The sequence below is a fragment of the Pseudopipra pipra genome, chromosome 23 (genome assembly GCF_036250125.1).
Source record: "Pseudopipra pipra isolate bDixPip1 chromosome 23, bDixPip1.hap1, whole genome shotgun sequence".
Taxonomy (NCBI): domain Eukaryota; kingdom Metazoa; phylum Chordata; class Aves; order Passeriformes; family Pipridae; genus Pseudopipra; species Pseudopipra pipra.
In genome coordinates this window covers 3,182,736-3,200,397 of record NC_087571.1, presented here as the reverse complement: position 1 = coordinate 3,200,397, position 17,662 = coordinate 3,182,736, and the positions used below count along the sequence as shown (strand labels likewise).

Below are 17,662 nucleotides of genomic sequence, written 5' to 3'. Positions count from 1 at the left end.
TGCTTTATAGCTTGGTATTTATGTAAAACATTCTTGGCAAAGTTAAACGTAATACATTAGTACAAACCTGAATATTATTCACAACAATACAATGAATTCCATCCATCAGCTCCCACGAGCTGTATGGGGAGGGGGACCACCTCCCCTTCTCTCGTTAGAGATGCCACTGTGCATTTTAGAACTGAAAATAATGGAAGTTTTGATTCTTGGCTTTGCTGGTTTTTCACAGGAAGGCTGCCTGGTGAGACTGTGGATTGTGCTCCCATAGTGCCCAGAGCTACCCTGATTCACCCCTTTCCTCTCTCTCCCTTATTACAGGTATCCTTGCAGCAGCACAGAGAAGGAGCAGTGGATATCCAGAGGGTGCAAAGGAATGTCAGAATGATTAGAGGCAGCAATCAGGACTGGCTGGCTTGGCTGAAGAGCTTGTCTTAAGAAGGTTACCAGAGTATAGTTGCAAAAGAGCAGTGGTAATGCCTGAATTACACAGAGAGCATCTGGTTATTGCTGCCCCATCCTTATTTTTACTTTCATCAGCAGAAGGACAAGTGGAAATGCTTTGTTTAGGCAAAACAAATGCAGCAATGGCATGTCCAGCGAGGGCCTTTAGGAAACAAAGCAGAGTAAAGCAGAACACTAAAAAATAACACTGACAGTCCAAATCGTCAAGTATCCAAAATACTGTATACAGGAAAAGTTAAGACAACTCAATTTATATTGGAAATACAAGAACACTAAATTATGCTACATTAAAAAACTTCTTAAACCACAGCACAGTTCTAGTGTTGCACCCACATCTTGTATCACCCATTGCTGTTCAACACCAACGTGGGTGTTTTCACGTGTTTCCAGCTATTCTCTCTCAAGCCAAAAGAACCAAATTAATTTTTTTATTTTTTTTTTTCTTTTACCACCTAGAGAAAAGTTTCAGCTGACACCGAGAAAGTGCTTTTTGTGTCGTGCTTTTGCCTTCCCAACTCCAGAAACAGTGGCCTTGGCTGTGTAAGCTTTAAACCTGTCGGGTTGCTGTAGCTGTCACACCGTGTTAGTGCTTTAGGGAACCTGCAGAGGGGCAGCAAACATTGAAGTCACTCTGTCACCTCGTTGGAACTGAATCCAAAATAGCCATCCCTGGATATTTCTTGCAACAACAAAAACAAAGTGTTGGTCACTGGCAAGAGAAGTTTTCTATATAAAAAAAAAAAGTTGATAGCTCCTGCCATAAAATTTACAAAAACTATCCCTGAGTGACTCTGTTCTGTGTCTGGTAAGACCTCTTGTGACAAGGAAATGGCTGAAGCTGGTTTAAGAGGAAAGAGATGCTGTTCCACCTGCAGCTTTTTAATACAGTTTGCACTAATACTGATATGCTCTGACAGTGCCATATTATAGCAACAGTTGAGCTCCTCTCTGTAGCTTCAACAGTAAAAAAATAGCTCCGTTACTTAAACACTGCTGGCATCACGTATTTACACTTTAAATAGAAATGTTACCTTTTTCTGAAGTAATCAAAATAGATCTTTGCAAAAAATTTAGAACGTGGGGTTCTACAAAAGAAACGGAGAAGGTAAAAAAAGCTGGAAGATATCTCAGTACCTTTTATGGCAATCTCAGCCTAGGAAAAAGTATTTGGCTTTAATTTTCCTGAAAGGGATGTCTCAGCACTCGTTCTGTGCCTCCCCTCTAAGCCTCTTTCAGCACGGAAGGACTCAGGAGGCAAGTCTGCTTTGTGCAGATTAGATGGAGGGGTTACCTGCGTGCAGTGAGTTCTCTACAAAGCAGGGAACAGAAGCAATCCTGGCCTGGTGGGTCATCATGTTAAACAACAAGAATTAAGTTTACACAGGGGCTGAGAACATTAGTGGTGTTCGCTGTTGGCTGTTCAGAGACACCCCCCCTGCTCCTGAGCAGTCAGAGTCGAGCACAGGACAACCTTTTACACACAAATGTGTAAAAGTCACCAGCCAGGCCTGGGCAATGAGCTGCTGGGAGGAAAACCCCCCCCTTGCATGGATAAATCTCGCTCTTTGAAGTCCATCTACTGCTGTATCAGCACCTTTTTTTGTCTCCTAGTAACACGTACTAGCAATGTCTACTGCACGTTTACCTAATGCTGTCCCCCTGGGTGGTTTGCACATTGTGGCCGTGTCCCTGCAGCACAAATAGAAGGCAATGCCACAAACTTCCACAGCCCAGTCTCTTGGGAAGTATTAAAACGCTTCCTTAGTCCAAGGGCAGGTTTAGGTGATCCTGTTGGTATCTCCAGAGGCAGGGGAGACGCGAGTTGGGCAGTGAGGAGTTACTTTAAACTTTGGCAAAGAAAAAAAAGATATACAGATAGCTAGCTATCGAGTTCTTGTGTGTTCCAAACTCTTCCAAGCGCACTTAATTAATCTTTTGCTCTTGCTTTGAGTTCCTGGAGGAGGTATTTTCACACTTTTGCTGGTTTTGCAGTATTCTTTTGGTGTCCTATATGACGAACGAAGACTTGTGTCTGAAGTCGCCCTGCAACGAAACAGTTTGGGGTGGAGGAAGGATTTAGGAGCTTTCCAGGCAACTTGTCATTCCTGCTGCCCCCAGAAATGTAGATCCAAAGTGTTTATAAATAAGAGTGCTTTTAGGGAGCCCCATCTTCCAGCTGGGAAGGAGAGGGAGGCACCAGTTGCACTGGTGAGTTGCTGCCTCCTCCTCCTGTCCTCACACAGCAAGGCATGGCAGGGGACTTTCCCATTCCCTCATCAGTATCTCTGCTAATGGGAGAGGCTATTTCTGGTCTTAAGCTTTAGTGATCTGCTCAAATCCCAAAATACAAGTTCTCTCGTAAAAAGCATCATGTCCTGCCCACTTAATCCAATGAAACTCATCCCCAGGGGGTCAGGCCACGAGATAACTCAGAGCAGAGCTGCCTCTGATAGCTCCTGGCATCAGTCACTTCAAGCAACTTAAACTGTTCATCATTTCCAAGGAAATGACTCAGCCTTCACCCTTCTGTTTTCCCTGTGTTCTCCCGCCTTGTTTCGGAGTGGAGCCCACTCTGAGAAAGTCTGTGGGCCCCAAAAAAGCGAGTTGTCCCTCTGCCCACCCTCCTCCTCTCCTTTTAACAGAGAGATGTTAAATGCAAATCATTTGTTACCTCATCATCTGTCCGGATATAGTTAACGCCATCAGGTTTTGCTGGAGTCTTGTAGCTGAAATAAAGGGGGGGGGGAAAAAATCTCATTTCTGCGACAGGAGGACTGCAGGATTTTGGAGGGGAAGTGCTGAGAAAGATGGAAATGAGGAGGAGCAGCTGAATGAAAAGCAAGCAGAGAGAAACCCAGTTTGTTTCTCAAATGAGGGGTCTGTGTTTATTCCATCATTTGCCATGACTGGGATTTTTTCTATTTCCCCTTCAGCACAGGGTAAAAAGATTGCTGCCTGTTTCCACAGGGCTCTGCAAAGAGATTAACTGGTTCTTTTCTGGGCTCTCCTGCTCTGGTCCCTGTCACTACCTTTCTGTGCCTCCTGCACTGTTTCCTGTGGCAATTATAAAGTTCATTTCAATCCTTCACTGCCAGATCCCTTCAGCATTTTTCTTAGTTATAAGGAAGCACCACTTGTTTGCAATCCCACAGGAATGCAGGATTTATATACGACTGTCAGGTCCAGTGGATGCCAGCCCTCAGCTGCATTTAAATAGGGTATTTGGAGCTTTCTCTGAAAAACAAACCAAACCAGAGAGGAAAAAAAAAAAAAAAGAAAGACAGGGCTTGTGCTGAAAAGCAACATTTAGCACAGAACAAATCTATCTGGTGAGAATCTTGGGTTTACATATATTATCTCTTCCACAGACTCTGTAAGGACATCGAGGCTTGTCTCTGATGCTATTGCTGTTGTTTTTAACATTTTAATGTGTGCTGTAAAGTGGTTGTTTTTCACCCCAAATTTAGGTTCTCACAAGTAGTGAGATTTCCTGTGGAGAGCCTACTCTGCTGCATACATTCCCTATGCATGTCCTGATGCTTCCAACTAATTGTGCAGCGAGCGCTGATCATCAAACTGAAGACCTCGTTATGCCAGCAGCACATGATTTATTGGAAAAACACCTGTAGGCTTTTAATTGTGCTGGTCCCCCCCTTCCCATGCAAATTATGAGGATATAAGAGCACAGCTTTCATCCTCTGGCTGGTGTTGGCAGCAAGCACAAGAGCAGCCACACCAAAATTCTCCCTTAAGTGAATACTGTCCATCCATGGAAGTGTTCAAGGGCAGGTTGGCTGGAGCTCTGAGCAACCTGGTGTAGTGGAAGGTGTCCCTGTCCATGACAGGGTGTTGGAACTAGATGATTTTTAAGGTCCTTTCCAACCCAAACCATTCTGTGATGATTCTGTAAGATAAACCTGGATGGTGCAGGGTTTACAGCAGGGAATGAGATGCCTCAAGGACTGGGTTGGCCTGTAGGCTTTGGTAGGGGATTGGGAAGATATATATCCAAGTCAGGCATTAAAATTCCAAGTTTTGGTGCCCTTCAGCCTCCTCCATGGTGGCTGTGGGTGCAGGGGCCTGTCCAAGAACACCTGGGATCCCATCTTACCTTTCCCCGCTCTCTTTGCCGTTGGCAAAGTATCCCCTCCTGTAGGCACAGCAGATCCCAAAGGTGATGAGCACCAAAACTGCCAGGACCACCAGGACTCCCCCGATTATCCCACCGATATTGAGGTCATCTGGCAAAGAGAGAAGCCACCATCCAGTATTTCTTTAAGGCAGCAGTGACATTCTAGCTTTACATACACTAAAACGACACCTCTCAAATGTTTTAAGCAAACCCCAATAATTCACAGTGAATCTCTGGTTTCAAGACTAAATCTGTTCATGACCTCAACAGTGTTTGAATGTTTCCCTGAATTTTTATATTATTTTTCTTCCTCCTGTGTTTGGGGCTATGAGAAAGCAGGAAAGACTTAATGCTCTATGATGCCCCCCCTTCATTCCTTGTGGTGATGGCAATTTATTTATGGTGATGTATCAACCAGCACTGATGAAAATTGTATGTAGAGCCACTCACAGACTTCCATCTCCTGCTCCTCGCACTTGGCAAAGCCAGCATCATTTGTTGCTATGCAGAAGTAACGTCCTGTGTCACCTTTGTGCACTGCGTGGAAAACCTGCCGAGGAGAAAAGGATAAAGGGAAGGGAGCAGGACATGAGAAACAAAGCACTGTGAGGGCATAAAAACGTATCTAAAAACGCATCTCTCCTGAGCTTCATGGTGAGACATCTTCCCTCTTTCTAAACAGGTAAGTGGCATCACCAGTGATCAAAATCAATGGACCAGGATGTCCTTCCATCAATCTTCCCTTTCCCACCTCACCCAGATCCTAGACCACCTCACCACCTTCAAATTATTCCTTCCTCAAAAGCCTCTTTTTCTTTTATAATCGACCTTAAAAATAACCTATCCAGCAAAACAAGCCTTGATGACATCTGTCAGGGCATTACCAGAGTGCCTGTGGCGGGGTTCAGGGTGTAGGAGGAGTTGTGGGGTTTGGCTTTCGTGTCGGGTGACAAAGGTTCGCTGTTGCGGTACCAGCTGTAAGTGGACTTTGGGAAACCTTCATTCTCGTGGCAGTGAAGAGAGGCTGACTTGCCAACAGGTACAGCTTTAGGCACAGTGCATCTGGGAGTCATGGGTTTCACTGTGGGGCGACACAAAGCAGGTGAATGGCACCGGGCTGAGCAGAACTAAGTCATTTCTGACCTACTTTCCATAACCGTGCTAAGAAAGCGTCAAAACTTTCTGTTATTTGCAGTTTGGACGCTGGAGAGACCCACGGGCCCTTCTGGTCCCTCTTGCAGAGGTGTCTGGGTTGGGTGTGGTACCTTGGACCGTGAGCTGGATGTTGATCTCGTCGATGCTTTTGGTGTCGGAGGGCGCTGCCACCTCGCAGCGGTACGTGGCCGTGTCCATCCGGGTGGTGTTCTTGATCACCAGGGATGTCCGGCTCAGGATCTCTGCCCGGGTCGCAAAGTCTCCTGATACAGAGCAAAGAGAGAGGAAAGAAACCAAGGGAAGTCACACAGGCTGGTTTTGGGCATATAAATTAGGAGGTTGAACTTTGACTCTGGAGTCAAGGGAACAACCTAAAAGGAACTTGATGCCTGAAAGGCCACAAAGGAAAGCAATGCTGCCAACTGTGGAAGAGGATGGACTGGAAAGCACCATTCCAAATCTCACAGAGTGGCAAAATCCAGCTTCCAAGACAGCCTCGGGCCTTGTCTCCTTTGGAAGATTCATTTGGATGTGGCTGCTGGTCCCATCTAAAGTGCTGGAGTAATTCCAGATGGAGTCAGGCCCTACTGGCATTGGAGTTTTCCTATCAAGCCAAGGAGTTTGCTTCTAATCTCGTGCTCCCAGGATGCTGCAGAGCCCTGTGCTGCCTCAGCAGTGGGCACTGACAGCTCCACACACACACCCCTTCTGAAGGGCAGGTGGAGCCCTCAGATGTCACACGGAAAGACAGGAGGGGTCAGCGCCTGCTCCTGAGAGCTCAGACACCCAGTGACCACGCAGGGCCCAGCAGGCTCTGCATGAAGGAAGCTGCAGCATTTGCTTTCCTACCCAAGAAGTATCTTTTACCTTCTCCAGCTCTCTGTGGCTCCCTACTGTGACCTGTCAATAATGAAGGCAGGGAGGAAAGAACATCCTGCTCCCTCTCCATCCTGCACTTTGACTGCTGGACTCTGTTCCAGAAGAAAGCAGCAAGACAGCCAGAGCTCCTGCCTTTCACAGCCTTGTTTGTTCTCCATTGTGCTGCTTCTGAGGCTGTTTTGGAAACCTAAGAGCAAAGAATCTTCATACCCTGCATTTTATTGTCAAAAAACACGTAAGAGGTTTCTCCGTCTCGGATTTTCTTCCACTCGATCCTGGGATCTGGCGTCACAGTGGATTTAATGATGCAGGACAGCTCAACACCTAGCAGGAGAAATAATGGGAATACAGATTAATAGGAAGCAGCTGTATTTTTGCTCTGCTTTAGGCAGCCTCATTCGGTGTTTCATTAGGAGATGCTGCCCACAAAGCAGAGCCTTCCCTTTCATCTGACAAACAGAAACACTGCTGGGTTCCAGGAGCTATTGGGGAAGATGGATTTTGGCCAGCAAAAATAATAGTCAAGCAGCTATCAACTATGGAGAGGAATGAACACACTGTTCCCTGCAGGCTGTGACTTATGGCAAACAAGCCCTGATGACAGGGTGAGCTCACAGCACTGTCCTGCTGCTGCTCTGAGCTGCAGCGTGAGTCAGGGAGGCACAATCTCCCTGGGCAGTGTCTGGTGATGCACTGAGACCATGATTCCTGGGGATAAATCCAGAAAACATCCTCCCCTTTGAAGCTGGCACCGGCATCTCATCTGTACAGAACAGGGCACGAGAGGTGGCTTCCCAGAATCCCAGTGCAGGTTTAAGAGGACCAAGATAAAATATAAATCTCCCAACTCCCTCTTCAGTGTATTAATTGCAAGGCAACTGCTTTTCCTTCTTTTGGGATCCAGTTCAACAAAGCACTTAGGCAGACACTTGGCAATACCCATGGCTCACAGGGGGCCTCGATAAACCATTTTAAACAGGGTGAAACAAAGACATGTTCTTAGGCACTTCTCTGAATCCCAGGCTCTCGTGGTCCTGCCTCCCACAAGAAACCAAATGCCAATAAGAATTTTCCCCAATTCTTTGGCCTGGTGCAAATCCCCACAGGCAGCACAGCCACTCACTCTGGAATTCCTGCACCACGGGCTGGGTGTTGCTGGAGATCAGCTCCACAGCCAAGAGTCTGCAGCCTGGAAAAACAAACAGAAGGTAATAAGAAATAGCACAGCTCATAAGTCACCCAGCTAGAAACACGCTGCCTGCTGAGAAATCATCTCTGAGGGCTGGCTTCCCCAGATAAAACCTTTTCCTGGCTACTAACTCTGCTCCAGCAGGACTAAGTTTATTTAGGAGTTGTGGTGTAAATACAGGAAAATATAATTGTTAGAAGTAGCAATTAAAGAGGAGGATTAACATAATGGCACAAAAGCAGTGACAGCATGAGCCATTTCCTTGTGCCTTGTGCTTATTTAGATGGTAAAAGAACTCTGATAATGCAGGAGTGAAAGTCTTTATTTTGCAAATGAATTTGATGGTCAGGAAAAGGGAGGAAGCAGAGCAACCTCCAGAGATCTGGTCAGTGCCTGGAAATGGAAAGTGCCAGGCCTGGCCCATAACACATGCTGATGACATCTGAAGGGTTTTAAGCGTGGTAATGTAAAATGTGAGGTAATAAATCATGAAAGGGGAAGACAGGAGTTCAGCTGTGAGACTCTTTGTACCACCAGCTTGCTTGTTCCCTTCTTGCTCTGAGCACCAACGTGTTCCCAATTAATCCAGTCATTTTCCCTCCTTCATGTGTTATTTTGTTTTGAAAAATCTGCCTCCCATGTCCCTTCTGTTGTTCATGCCACCAGAGCAGGTACCAACAACACTCATATTCTACTGGATACCCAACTCACCAACAGGTCCCTGGAGGGAGAAGGAAGCAAGCAGGGAGTGCCTGGTGTGGCACAGGAGGAAGAAAGTGAACCAAACACCTTCATCACAGAGGATATTTTGGGTCTGGGTGTTCTGGCTGCTGCAAAGCCTCTCGGTCAGGCTCTGGTGTTCACAAATCACGCTGCTCCAAAGCCCTGCCTCATACAGGAGGAGGACACACACCTTAATTAGTGCCAAAATAATCAGCTGCAGGGGTCTGCTGTGGCCCCTCGTGCAGCTCTGCTGTGCCAAAGCCCATCAGAAGCTCGTGGGAAGCTAAGGGAGGATGGATGATGGATGCCCACTGACCTGGCTGGGCATTGATCACACAGCAGGTTAAAGATGATGGGAACTGGTGCCTCAATGACACGAGATGCAGGTAAAGGTTTGGACTGTCTCAGGCAGAGTAAAACATCATAACAAGCATGAACAGAAAGCAGGAAAGGCAGCTGAAGGGAGATGTGGAAAAAGAAATGATCTTCAGCATCGTGACAAATAGGTGCTAATTCCTCTGCTGGCTTTCAGGGTGGGAAGCTTTTGGAGAGAGACCCTGACAATGCAGAGGGGAAACTCCTCTGGTGGAGTGGCTCAGTCTAAGAGAGCAAGGCAGCAGTCTGAGAAACACTCAAGAGCTGCACAGGCACTCCCACTGAAAGCTCAAGGACCTTAAACACCTAAAATCCTTCCAGGAATTTTGAAATGTTCCCTGCTGATTCCTGTCCCTCATTGTTTGCTTTCCTCGGAGCCCCGGTGCTGATACCCCGAAGACCACCAGGGAGAGCTGAAGTTTGGCAAGGTTTAGAAGCTGCCTTTGTGTACAAAAATCATTGTTACTCACACAAAAGCCACTGGTTGATGCAAACTAATAGTTGGCCTGGCCAAAACTGCTCTTAGCAGGATCTTTCCACCCTTCCCTCCTCTGCACTAGAGACAGTCATACAGCATTTGGGATTAATCCAATATTGAGCTAAGATGACAGTGCTCTGGACTGTGGCCTGGACTTTAATGTACATATTTGGGAGAAGTCTCTGTTCATCACAGAGTCATGGAATTGTTAGGGTTGGAAGGGACCTTAGAGCTCATCTCATTCACCCCCTGCCATGGGCAGGGACACCTTCCACTAGCCCAGGTTGCTCCAAGCCCTGTCCAACCTGACCTTGGACACTTCCAGGGATGGGGCAGCCACAGCTTCTCTGGGCAACCTGTGCCAGGGCCTCCCCACCCTCCCAGGGAAGAATTCCTTCCCAACATCCCATCTGAGCCTGTTCTCTCTCAGTTTGAATCCATTCCCCCTTGTCCTGTCACTACATGCTCTTGCAAGAAGCCCTTTGATCCTCTCAGGTGTTCTGTCTGTGATCCTTGCTTTGCTCCCTGGAGAGCATGGACAGATTTCACTGATCCCAGCAAACCCCCAGAGCACTGGGAGTACTTAGTCCCAGAAGACAAGACTTTTGGGAAAACCCTTTTGAAATCTTTGGGCGTATTTTCAACAGCAATGTAGGGATCTTCATACAAACGAGGCATTTGGTGGGCTCTGCTGTTCCTGCTTCTGGAACCAAGGGAGAATTAATGGAGAGCCCAGCTCTGAGCACTCAGCTGATCTGAGGAGATGCTGGTTGGCCTCCTGCTCAGGACAGGTGGCTCTAATAAGGAATTTGGCTCAGCTTTCAAAAAGGGGGCAGCTGTGGGCTCTGCTTTCTTCAGAGACAGCACCGTCAGGGAACTGAGTTATGGAAACAACTCCCAAGTGATGGGACCCTTCCAAAACCTGCAGAGCACCTGAAGAGCCACAGAAGGCACCTTCCACAGCATCTACCTGGTCAGTGCTACCCTATATATCTTCCTCTTGGAAAAACTAGAGAAAGAAGGAGAGGGAAAGGGTTCCTCGTTCCTTAAAGGAAACTTGTACCAGTTTGGGGTTTGTTATGGATTCTTGCTTACACAACATAATTTTTCAGAAAAATGGTGCCCCATCAAAGAGACATCATGATAACAGTCCTGCTGAGGTACATCTGCTGCAGCTACAATATCAGCTCAGTTGTAGGAGGGGATGGTAAAACCACAGTGTTGTGCTGCTCTGAGGGAGTTATGGCTCCACAAATGTTCACTCCAAGACAGTGGGACTCCATCAGCTCCAGCCCCATCTCACTGCTCAGAAATTGTTCACAGCAGGCTTTTTCTCACCCACTAAACACAAGAGATTCAGGTCTATCCCTCAGGCACGAAGCAGGATGATAACAAATTTTAAGGCAGAAGCTGAGTCCTTGGAGACTGTGTGAGAGGCTCTGACATTATTACGTGTATTGACCGTGGGCAGAGATCAATGTGGCTGCTTAAATCACTGCTAAGACAGATTTATTCTCCTCTCTGTGGCAGAATGCTGCAAGTAGCATGTTCTAAATCACAAGAAGGCGACAGCAAACCAAAACACAAACCTCAAGTGACCATACAGACTGCAGAGCAGGGGCAGAGTGCCTTAATAGCTCTTCTTAGCATTACTTTTGGGTATGCCTTGTTCTCCAGTCTCCCTGGAGCTGCAGGAATCTTCACCAAGCCAGTGCTCCCCAGATGTCTGTAAATCAGTGCCGGGGTGATCCCTGCTCTGTCCCATCTCCCTGCTGTGGGCAAGGGTTGTCCCTTAGGTGACCACACTTAAGGGTTGCTTTGTTTTGAGTGTTAAATCATCATTAGTGCTTAAGCCACCTTTTGAAAGGAGTGTTCCAAAGGTGTTCCTTTAGGCCTCTTTTAGCCCAGTGCAAATAAGCAGCAAGGGTTTGGTGTTATGTAAATCTCGCTTCAAAGGCACCCAGGGTTTGGAGAACAGCAGGAATAGCCATGAATTCCAGTTCCAGAGCAGCATATGTGCCACAGCAGAGGCACCTACCAGGTTCTACATCCCTGAATTCCTCCCCGATCCGTATGTTCGATATCCCTGAATTCCTACCAGATCTGTATGTGCTGCATCTCCCAGTTCCTACCAGATCTCTGTGCACTGCATCTCCCAAATCCTACCAGATCTGTATGTTCTACACTCCTGAATACCTACCAGATCTGTATGTGCTACAGAATCAGCCAGACATATGGTTGAATCCCAAATGTCATCAGTCCTCCAAAATAGAATCCAGGACAAGGCAGTGAAGTCTATAGCATTTTCTTATGGCACTTTTTTTTTTTTTCAGCTAAAGAGATCCAGCCCATGCTTGTTACTGTGACTCATGTTATCTGAATCATTTTAAAATGCTATACTGAAAAAAAAAAGCAGCTTTATAGACAACTTGATGTGTTAAATCTCCTCTCTCTGAACCGTTCAAAGCCAAGCCTGACCTTCCATCTCTTTCCATCCCCGTCTCTGTTTGAAAACTCCAGGCAGAAACTTGAAGAGGGGGGTGAAGTGTTCCTGAAGAATTGCAGGCAAAGTAAAAGGATGACCAGGAAACAGTTGGGATGAGTTGCTGCCAACAGTCTGTGCTGCAGCATCGCTCGATATCGCGGTTATCTGATACGGTAATTTTAGTTAATGCACTGTCAGGCACAAGCAGTACAAAAACCACGCAGCTGTATTTAAACACCTGCCCACTAAACCAACAAAAATATGCCTTGCTTGAGGTGTCCATCATCACTAAGCCCTTGCTTGATTTGCAATTCAAAGCGTGTCTAAGCCATGTGGGAATGCTGCGATAAACCACATGCCTTGTTAAGCATCTTGGCTCTCCGGGTGGTTACTCAGTGTAGCAGGAGAGCTACTGAGCCAGTGATATGTTGTTAGGTGTTAAAACGTGTTAGCTGAACCCTCTGCACGTCGGCACGTTGTTGGCTGCCAGTTTGGAGGTGCCCCTGGAGCATCCATCCCCACCCTGGGAGTGGCGGGGACAAGGCCAGCCCAGGCAGGAGAGCTGTGAGGGACAGCAGCCCCCAGCACTGCCCCTGCCTCCCAGGGGTTGTGTGTGTGTGCAGGGAGGAAGCTGATGGTGAAATGTGGGGGAAAACCCCAGAGGAAGAGCGGAGGAAGCCATGCAGAGCTGGGCTGGGTAAGACAAGGAAGGGGGAGGCCGGGTTTCTGCCCGCAGCTTATTTTGAGGAAATCACCATAAGCCCTTTCAGGAACATCTGACCATCTGCCTCGAAATATCCATCCTTTTGTCTCCCAGTGCTCCAGGCTCTTTATCCCCCCTCCTCTCTATCCCCAGTGTGTCTCTTTGTGATCATACAATGCAACTTGTGCCAGGTGGTGCAGGGCGGACAACACAGCATGGCACAGGAATGAGAGACCAGTGTGTCTGGCATTTTTTGGTTATATTTTGGGGGACTTTTTTGTCTGTTCTTTGGAGCTTCAAGAATAGCTCAAGGGACTTAAACGTACTTGTGATACATAAAGACTGGATTTATAAAGGGTGCATAAACCTTTTGTAGTGCTCAGTCTTAACTTCCAGCCCCAGGAGCTGGTTGTATGTTTGCTCTGGCACCCAAGTGGCAGGTTCAAAGCCCCTCAAGCTGAGAGAAGGGAGCTGGTCCAGTGACCTCAGTGAGCTGCATGCCTTTTTTATTCCATTTTTCCACGGTGTCTCCCTGAGATCAGCAAGCCAAGCCTGGCTCCAGGGTGGGCTGCCCTGCTGGAGAACAATGTAGATGTGCAGCGAGTGATTAGTGAACAAAAGCTTAGGAGTGTCTCCGTCCAAATTAAGTAACAGATGGACCTGGTCTGTGTGGGAGCTGATAACGGTTATAAAAAGGCCATCACCAGACTGTGGCCAGCCCACCCTGGAAAAAACCCACTCAGTCGTAAATCCTCTGTGCTGTTATAGCTGCTTGTGCTGGTAAAGCTTTATTTTTACCAGCTATCATAAAGCAGCGTGGCTTATTTTAGATGCAGGGCTTGTACCGCTCAGCTGAAAGGGTGCCAGCTCCAAACAGGGGAGATGTGCCTGCCTGGGCAGGGAGCATGAGGCATAATTAACCCAGAGAAGGAAAAATGCAACGTTACAGAGCAGGCTTTGGCATTCCACGTGGTCCAGGCTTTTGCTTTCCTCCTCCTCTTAGGTAGCTGGCTGCTGGCCCCCTCTTCTGAAATGCTGATCACAAGGGCCTGGTGGTCCCAGCAGGACCAGGACCCTACAGGATGAAGTTGTGTGGAGGACAGTCAAGCATTTGTGTTCATCTGAAGATGCAATTTGGGATTTTGCTCTTAATTCGCTCTCTTCCTGTTCACTAGCAGAGAAGGTGAGGAGATGCTTGACTTTCAAATAGAATATAGGCAGTTCTGGAACGAAATCTTAACCTGCTTAAATCTCCTGATTTAAATCTCCTGACTTAAACTGGGACCTTAAAGACCAGTCTGACTGTATTTGCTGCAGAGAAGGCTCATTAGCACCCAGGCCATGCACACAGTCTTTTTTTTCCCTCCTTCCTTTTTCTTTCCCTCTCCCTCTTTTATTCTTTCATTTTCTTTTTGTCTTTCTCCCCTTTTTGGACAGGAGGATTTACTGTTCTACCTCCTAATCAGACAGCAGAGCACACCCACCCTCAGGAGTGAAACAGGTTGGTACTGAGGAGATTTGGAGCCCTCTTAGGACAAAAGCCTCTCTGCAAAGCAGCCTCCTCTGCAGCCAAACACTCCCCCTCTCTCCCGTGCAGGGAGGGAAGTGTGGGTGTTGCCTGTGAAGACCACACAGAGCTTTCTGATGGTTTCCCCAAGCTTGGTTTCATCACGTTGGGATGCAGCTGCAGACAGACTGTCTCAAATCACCGTCTGATCAGGGCTTCTGGAGCTAAGAGTTTCACAACCTCTGCTTGCTGTTGTGCTCATGGCACTGCAGCGTGGTTAGAGATCAGGTATTAAGGTCCTACACATCTACACCCTCACAGAAACGAGACAGCCTGTTCTCAGGATCAGATCTACACACCACCCACTCAGCAAATCCCTAGGCCCAGGCTAGGAGGAGACACCCTGAGCCGTGCTGCACAGCTGGATGAGCAGGCAGAGCTCAAAGTTATGGTCTTAGCCCAAGCCTGAGCTCTTGGCCGGACCTGCTGAGTTTGGACCTCGTCCTCCAGCATGTTCTCGTGCTCTGCTCTCCTCAGGGGGGCACAGATGCTTTAGGAGGGAGCAGAGGTAAGCTGGTGGCTGGCAACCTGAGCAGAAAGCTCCCAGGCTGAAGGGCTTAGCACACTGATCCCAATTTCATTCAAACAGGTTTTCACCTGTCCCAACAGACATGGCTGGAGATACGAGCTCCACTAAGGGATCTACACCCTGCTGCCACTAAAGAGAAGATGGACATTTAATATTTTGCAGATGTGGATGCACAAGCCTTGCCCAACATCTTAATCCGTGAATATCTGGTCCTAGCTCTCCTGTTTTCCCAAGCTCATCCCCTGGTTTCTGGCTCTTCTCCTGGAAAGGACTGACTGTACATGCAAGACGGGAAGGAAGCAATATTTGTGTGGATGACTAATGCCTAATACTTAAAAGAGATTAAGATGGAAGCAGCAAGAGCTAGAGAGTTTCCAGCATGTCAGATTGCATCTCCTTCTGGAATATATTTCAGGCCATCTTCAGATCTAAGAGAAGATGGAAAGAGTTAGAATTTGGCCCTGAAAATCTGGGATGAAGGGTAATGGAAAGGGACCAGAAAGGAAGCATGAATAAGAAAGCTGTGCATAGATGAGGCTGTTACTACCAGCCCTTGCATTGCTGAATTACTTCTCCCATTCAAAAAAAAAACCCCAAAACCAAAAAACATGAGGCTGAACTGAAAGTCTTGTTTTCCTTGTGTAAGCAACAGGGAACAGGGCATGGAGCTTCTGTGTTGCATTAGATACCACTGACCAGGGGATTAAGTCCTGCCCAGATCACTTCTTATGCCTTGTTGGCCTCTGAGGTCAAGCCCCTTACACAGATGCCTTGGGCTTCCAGTGCTAGGCTGACTCTCCAGGAGGAAAAAACAAGGGCAGGTGGCCTTGCTGGGTGGCTCTGAGGGATGGTCATCAGGCAGGAGAGCTTCTAATTACAGCTGCACCAAGGTTTTGGCAAAAACCAGATGAGAAATACAGATTACTTGACCAGGAACGTATCAAACCAGTCACACTGTGCTGAGCACTGGTCTGGCCATTTTCATTAACAAATGGACACTGTAATTACACCTTCAACCTGGGCTGGCTCACAGCCAATAAGGACCATGAAAATCAGTGCAGTCACAGAAAATGGGACATGAGAGGGTCCCAGGAGGTCAACTCATCCCCACCTCTGCTTTAGGGCATGAAAACCCAAGGGATACAGCTGGATGGGCCCCTGGAACCCTGAGGAACCTGTCCCCATGATCATCTTCATCTGTCCAAGTGCTGCACATTTCTCAGCTGAGCCTCGATCCCTTCAAATTCAGTGTCCCCTGTAACTCAGTGAGGATGTACAGTTCCAGTTCACTAGAGGAAAAAACTGAGGAATGAAAGCCAGGAAGAGCAAGGAACATGCTATCTCAGCCAGCAGTGGATATGCCATTCTGTGTGACCTGTTTACCAGATGAGAGTGCCTTGCAACAGCAAATCCCAGGAACAAAGATAGTGAACACTGGAGAAAAGTGGGAATTTTTGCAAAGGGCAGATTTGAAACCAACCCTTCCTGCCTATTCCCACTTGCCTTCCATTGTTTCCCAGCCCCAAGAACTGCCATGCAGGCACATCCTACGTTATTTCTCACTTCAGCAAGTCCCCTTCCTCCCCAAAGTGGCAGATGCTGATACCAAATTAGTGCAAAGTGGGAGGGAACCAGCAGATAACTGTCACAAGAGCCAGGGGCAATGGTCCTCCCCCCCATCCTTTCCCTCCCTCCCAGCAGGACTCTCCTTGCAGCCCACAGATGCTGAGGGATGTCTCCAGGACAGAGCAGGGTCAGTGAGACATGACAGGGATCTATGGCCGGGATCAGGGACACAGAACGAGCTGCAACGGGAAAAGGGGCAAGTTCCTTTATTTTTGTCTTGTGTGGGAATTTGACTCAAGGATTGCTGAGAATCTCATAAGCCAGGGTGACGTTTTCCAGGCTCCGCGCCAGCCAACGCACAGACTTGATCTCAGCAGGTACTTGACTTCCCCAGGAGCTGGGATGCCTGGTACCTGCCTGACCCTGGCTTTTGATGAGGACACATATCTCAAAAGCTGCCTGCAATGCAAAGACAGGAACTAAGCGGATATGCTATCAGCTCCAGGCTTTGCAGTGCTCCTCAGAGCCTGGCTGTGTCCCAACCATCAATACAGAGACTTGGAGGGGTTTAGCCTCTAATCCTCTATTCCTCTGTCTGTGACTCTAATCTCCTGATCCTCCCTTCTCCTCCAGCCTATAGCTTGACCAGCAAAACACGGATCTGAAGTTCTGCTTATCGGGGACCCAACCATGTCATCTTCCTGTGGAAAATGGGAGTTGGGAAGAGAGCAGCAGCCAGCAGAGCCAAGAGCCGAGAGTAGGCTGGAGAAGGGAACAGGAGAGGGCGTGAGCAAGCACACAGAGAAATCATTTATGACAAGACCGAAAGCAGCTCTCGTTTTAAGAACATTTCCTCCAATTTTACAGTATAATTTTTGTCCTTTTCTGCGTGTGTGTAATTCTAGCCCCGGGTATAAACCGCAATTGTCTCGCTAATGCGCCGCACAAAACACGTACAAATGAAGGCTGCGAGGGGCTGGCTGCAGGCACCCAGGGAACATTCACATCTGCCTGTGAGCGTGAGACCAAGAGCCTGTGATTCCACTGCCGTCATTCCAGGCTGGAGAGGTGGGGCCTTGCCTCTGTGAGGCAGCTTTGAAGCTCTGCAGCGAACCCGTCAGAACAAAGGATGCGGCTCTACCGAGGGGGGAAAAAAAAAGGCATCCTGGAGATGTCGTGTGAGCTGGGGAGACGTGATTTTGGGGGCAGCCCCGAATCACACGAGCAGATCTGAGAGGACTTACCTTGTTAACATCAGGCTGTGCAAACCTGCGCGGGGAGAAGCGCCGCAGGGTTCGGGGGAGATTATTTTCTTGGGAAGTGCATCGGGGAATTAAAGGGAGCCCAAACGAAGGCACAGACAGATAAAGATGAAAAGCGTTGACACAGAGAGCTATTAGGGAGATGCTGGCATAAATG

The 17,662-nt window shown here is 47.8% G+C and overlaps 1 protein-coding gene across 1 annotated transcript in view; it reads right to left on the bottom strand.

Moving 5' to 3' along the window:
- Nucleotides 1-17,662, bottom strand: part of JAM3 (junctional adhesion molecule 3) — a 31,552-nt gene continuing 13,890 nt past the window's right edge. Inside the window, exons 2-9 of the mRNA XM_064634696.1 lie at nt 7,752-7,817; nt 6,839-6,952; nt 5,860-6,012; nt 5,479-5,675; nt 5,045-5,144; nt 4,574-4,703; nt 3,134-3,188; nt 1-2,505 (exon numbers count right to left, since the gene is read on the bottom strand). Of these exons, the coding sequence (XP_064490766.1) occupies nt 2,470-2,505; nt 3,134-3,188; nt 4,574-4,703; nt 5,045-5,144; nt 5,479-5,675; nt 5,860-6,012; nt 6,839-6,952; nt 7,752-7,817 (851 nt within the window). The 3' untranslated portion in view covers nt 1-2,469. The remainder of the gene's footprint in view (nt 2,506-3,133; nt 3,189-4,573; nt 4,704-5,044; nt 5,145-5,478; nt 5,676-5,859; nt 6,013-6,838; nt 6,953-7,751; nt 7,818-17,662) is intronic.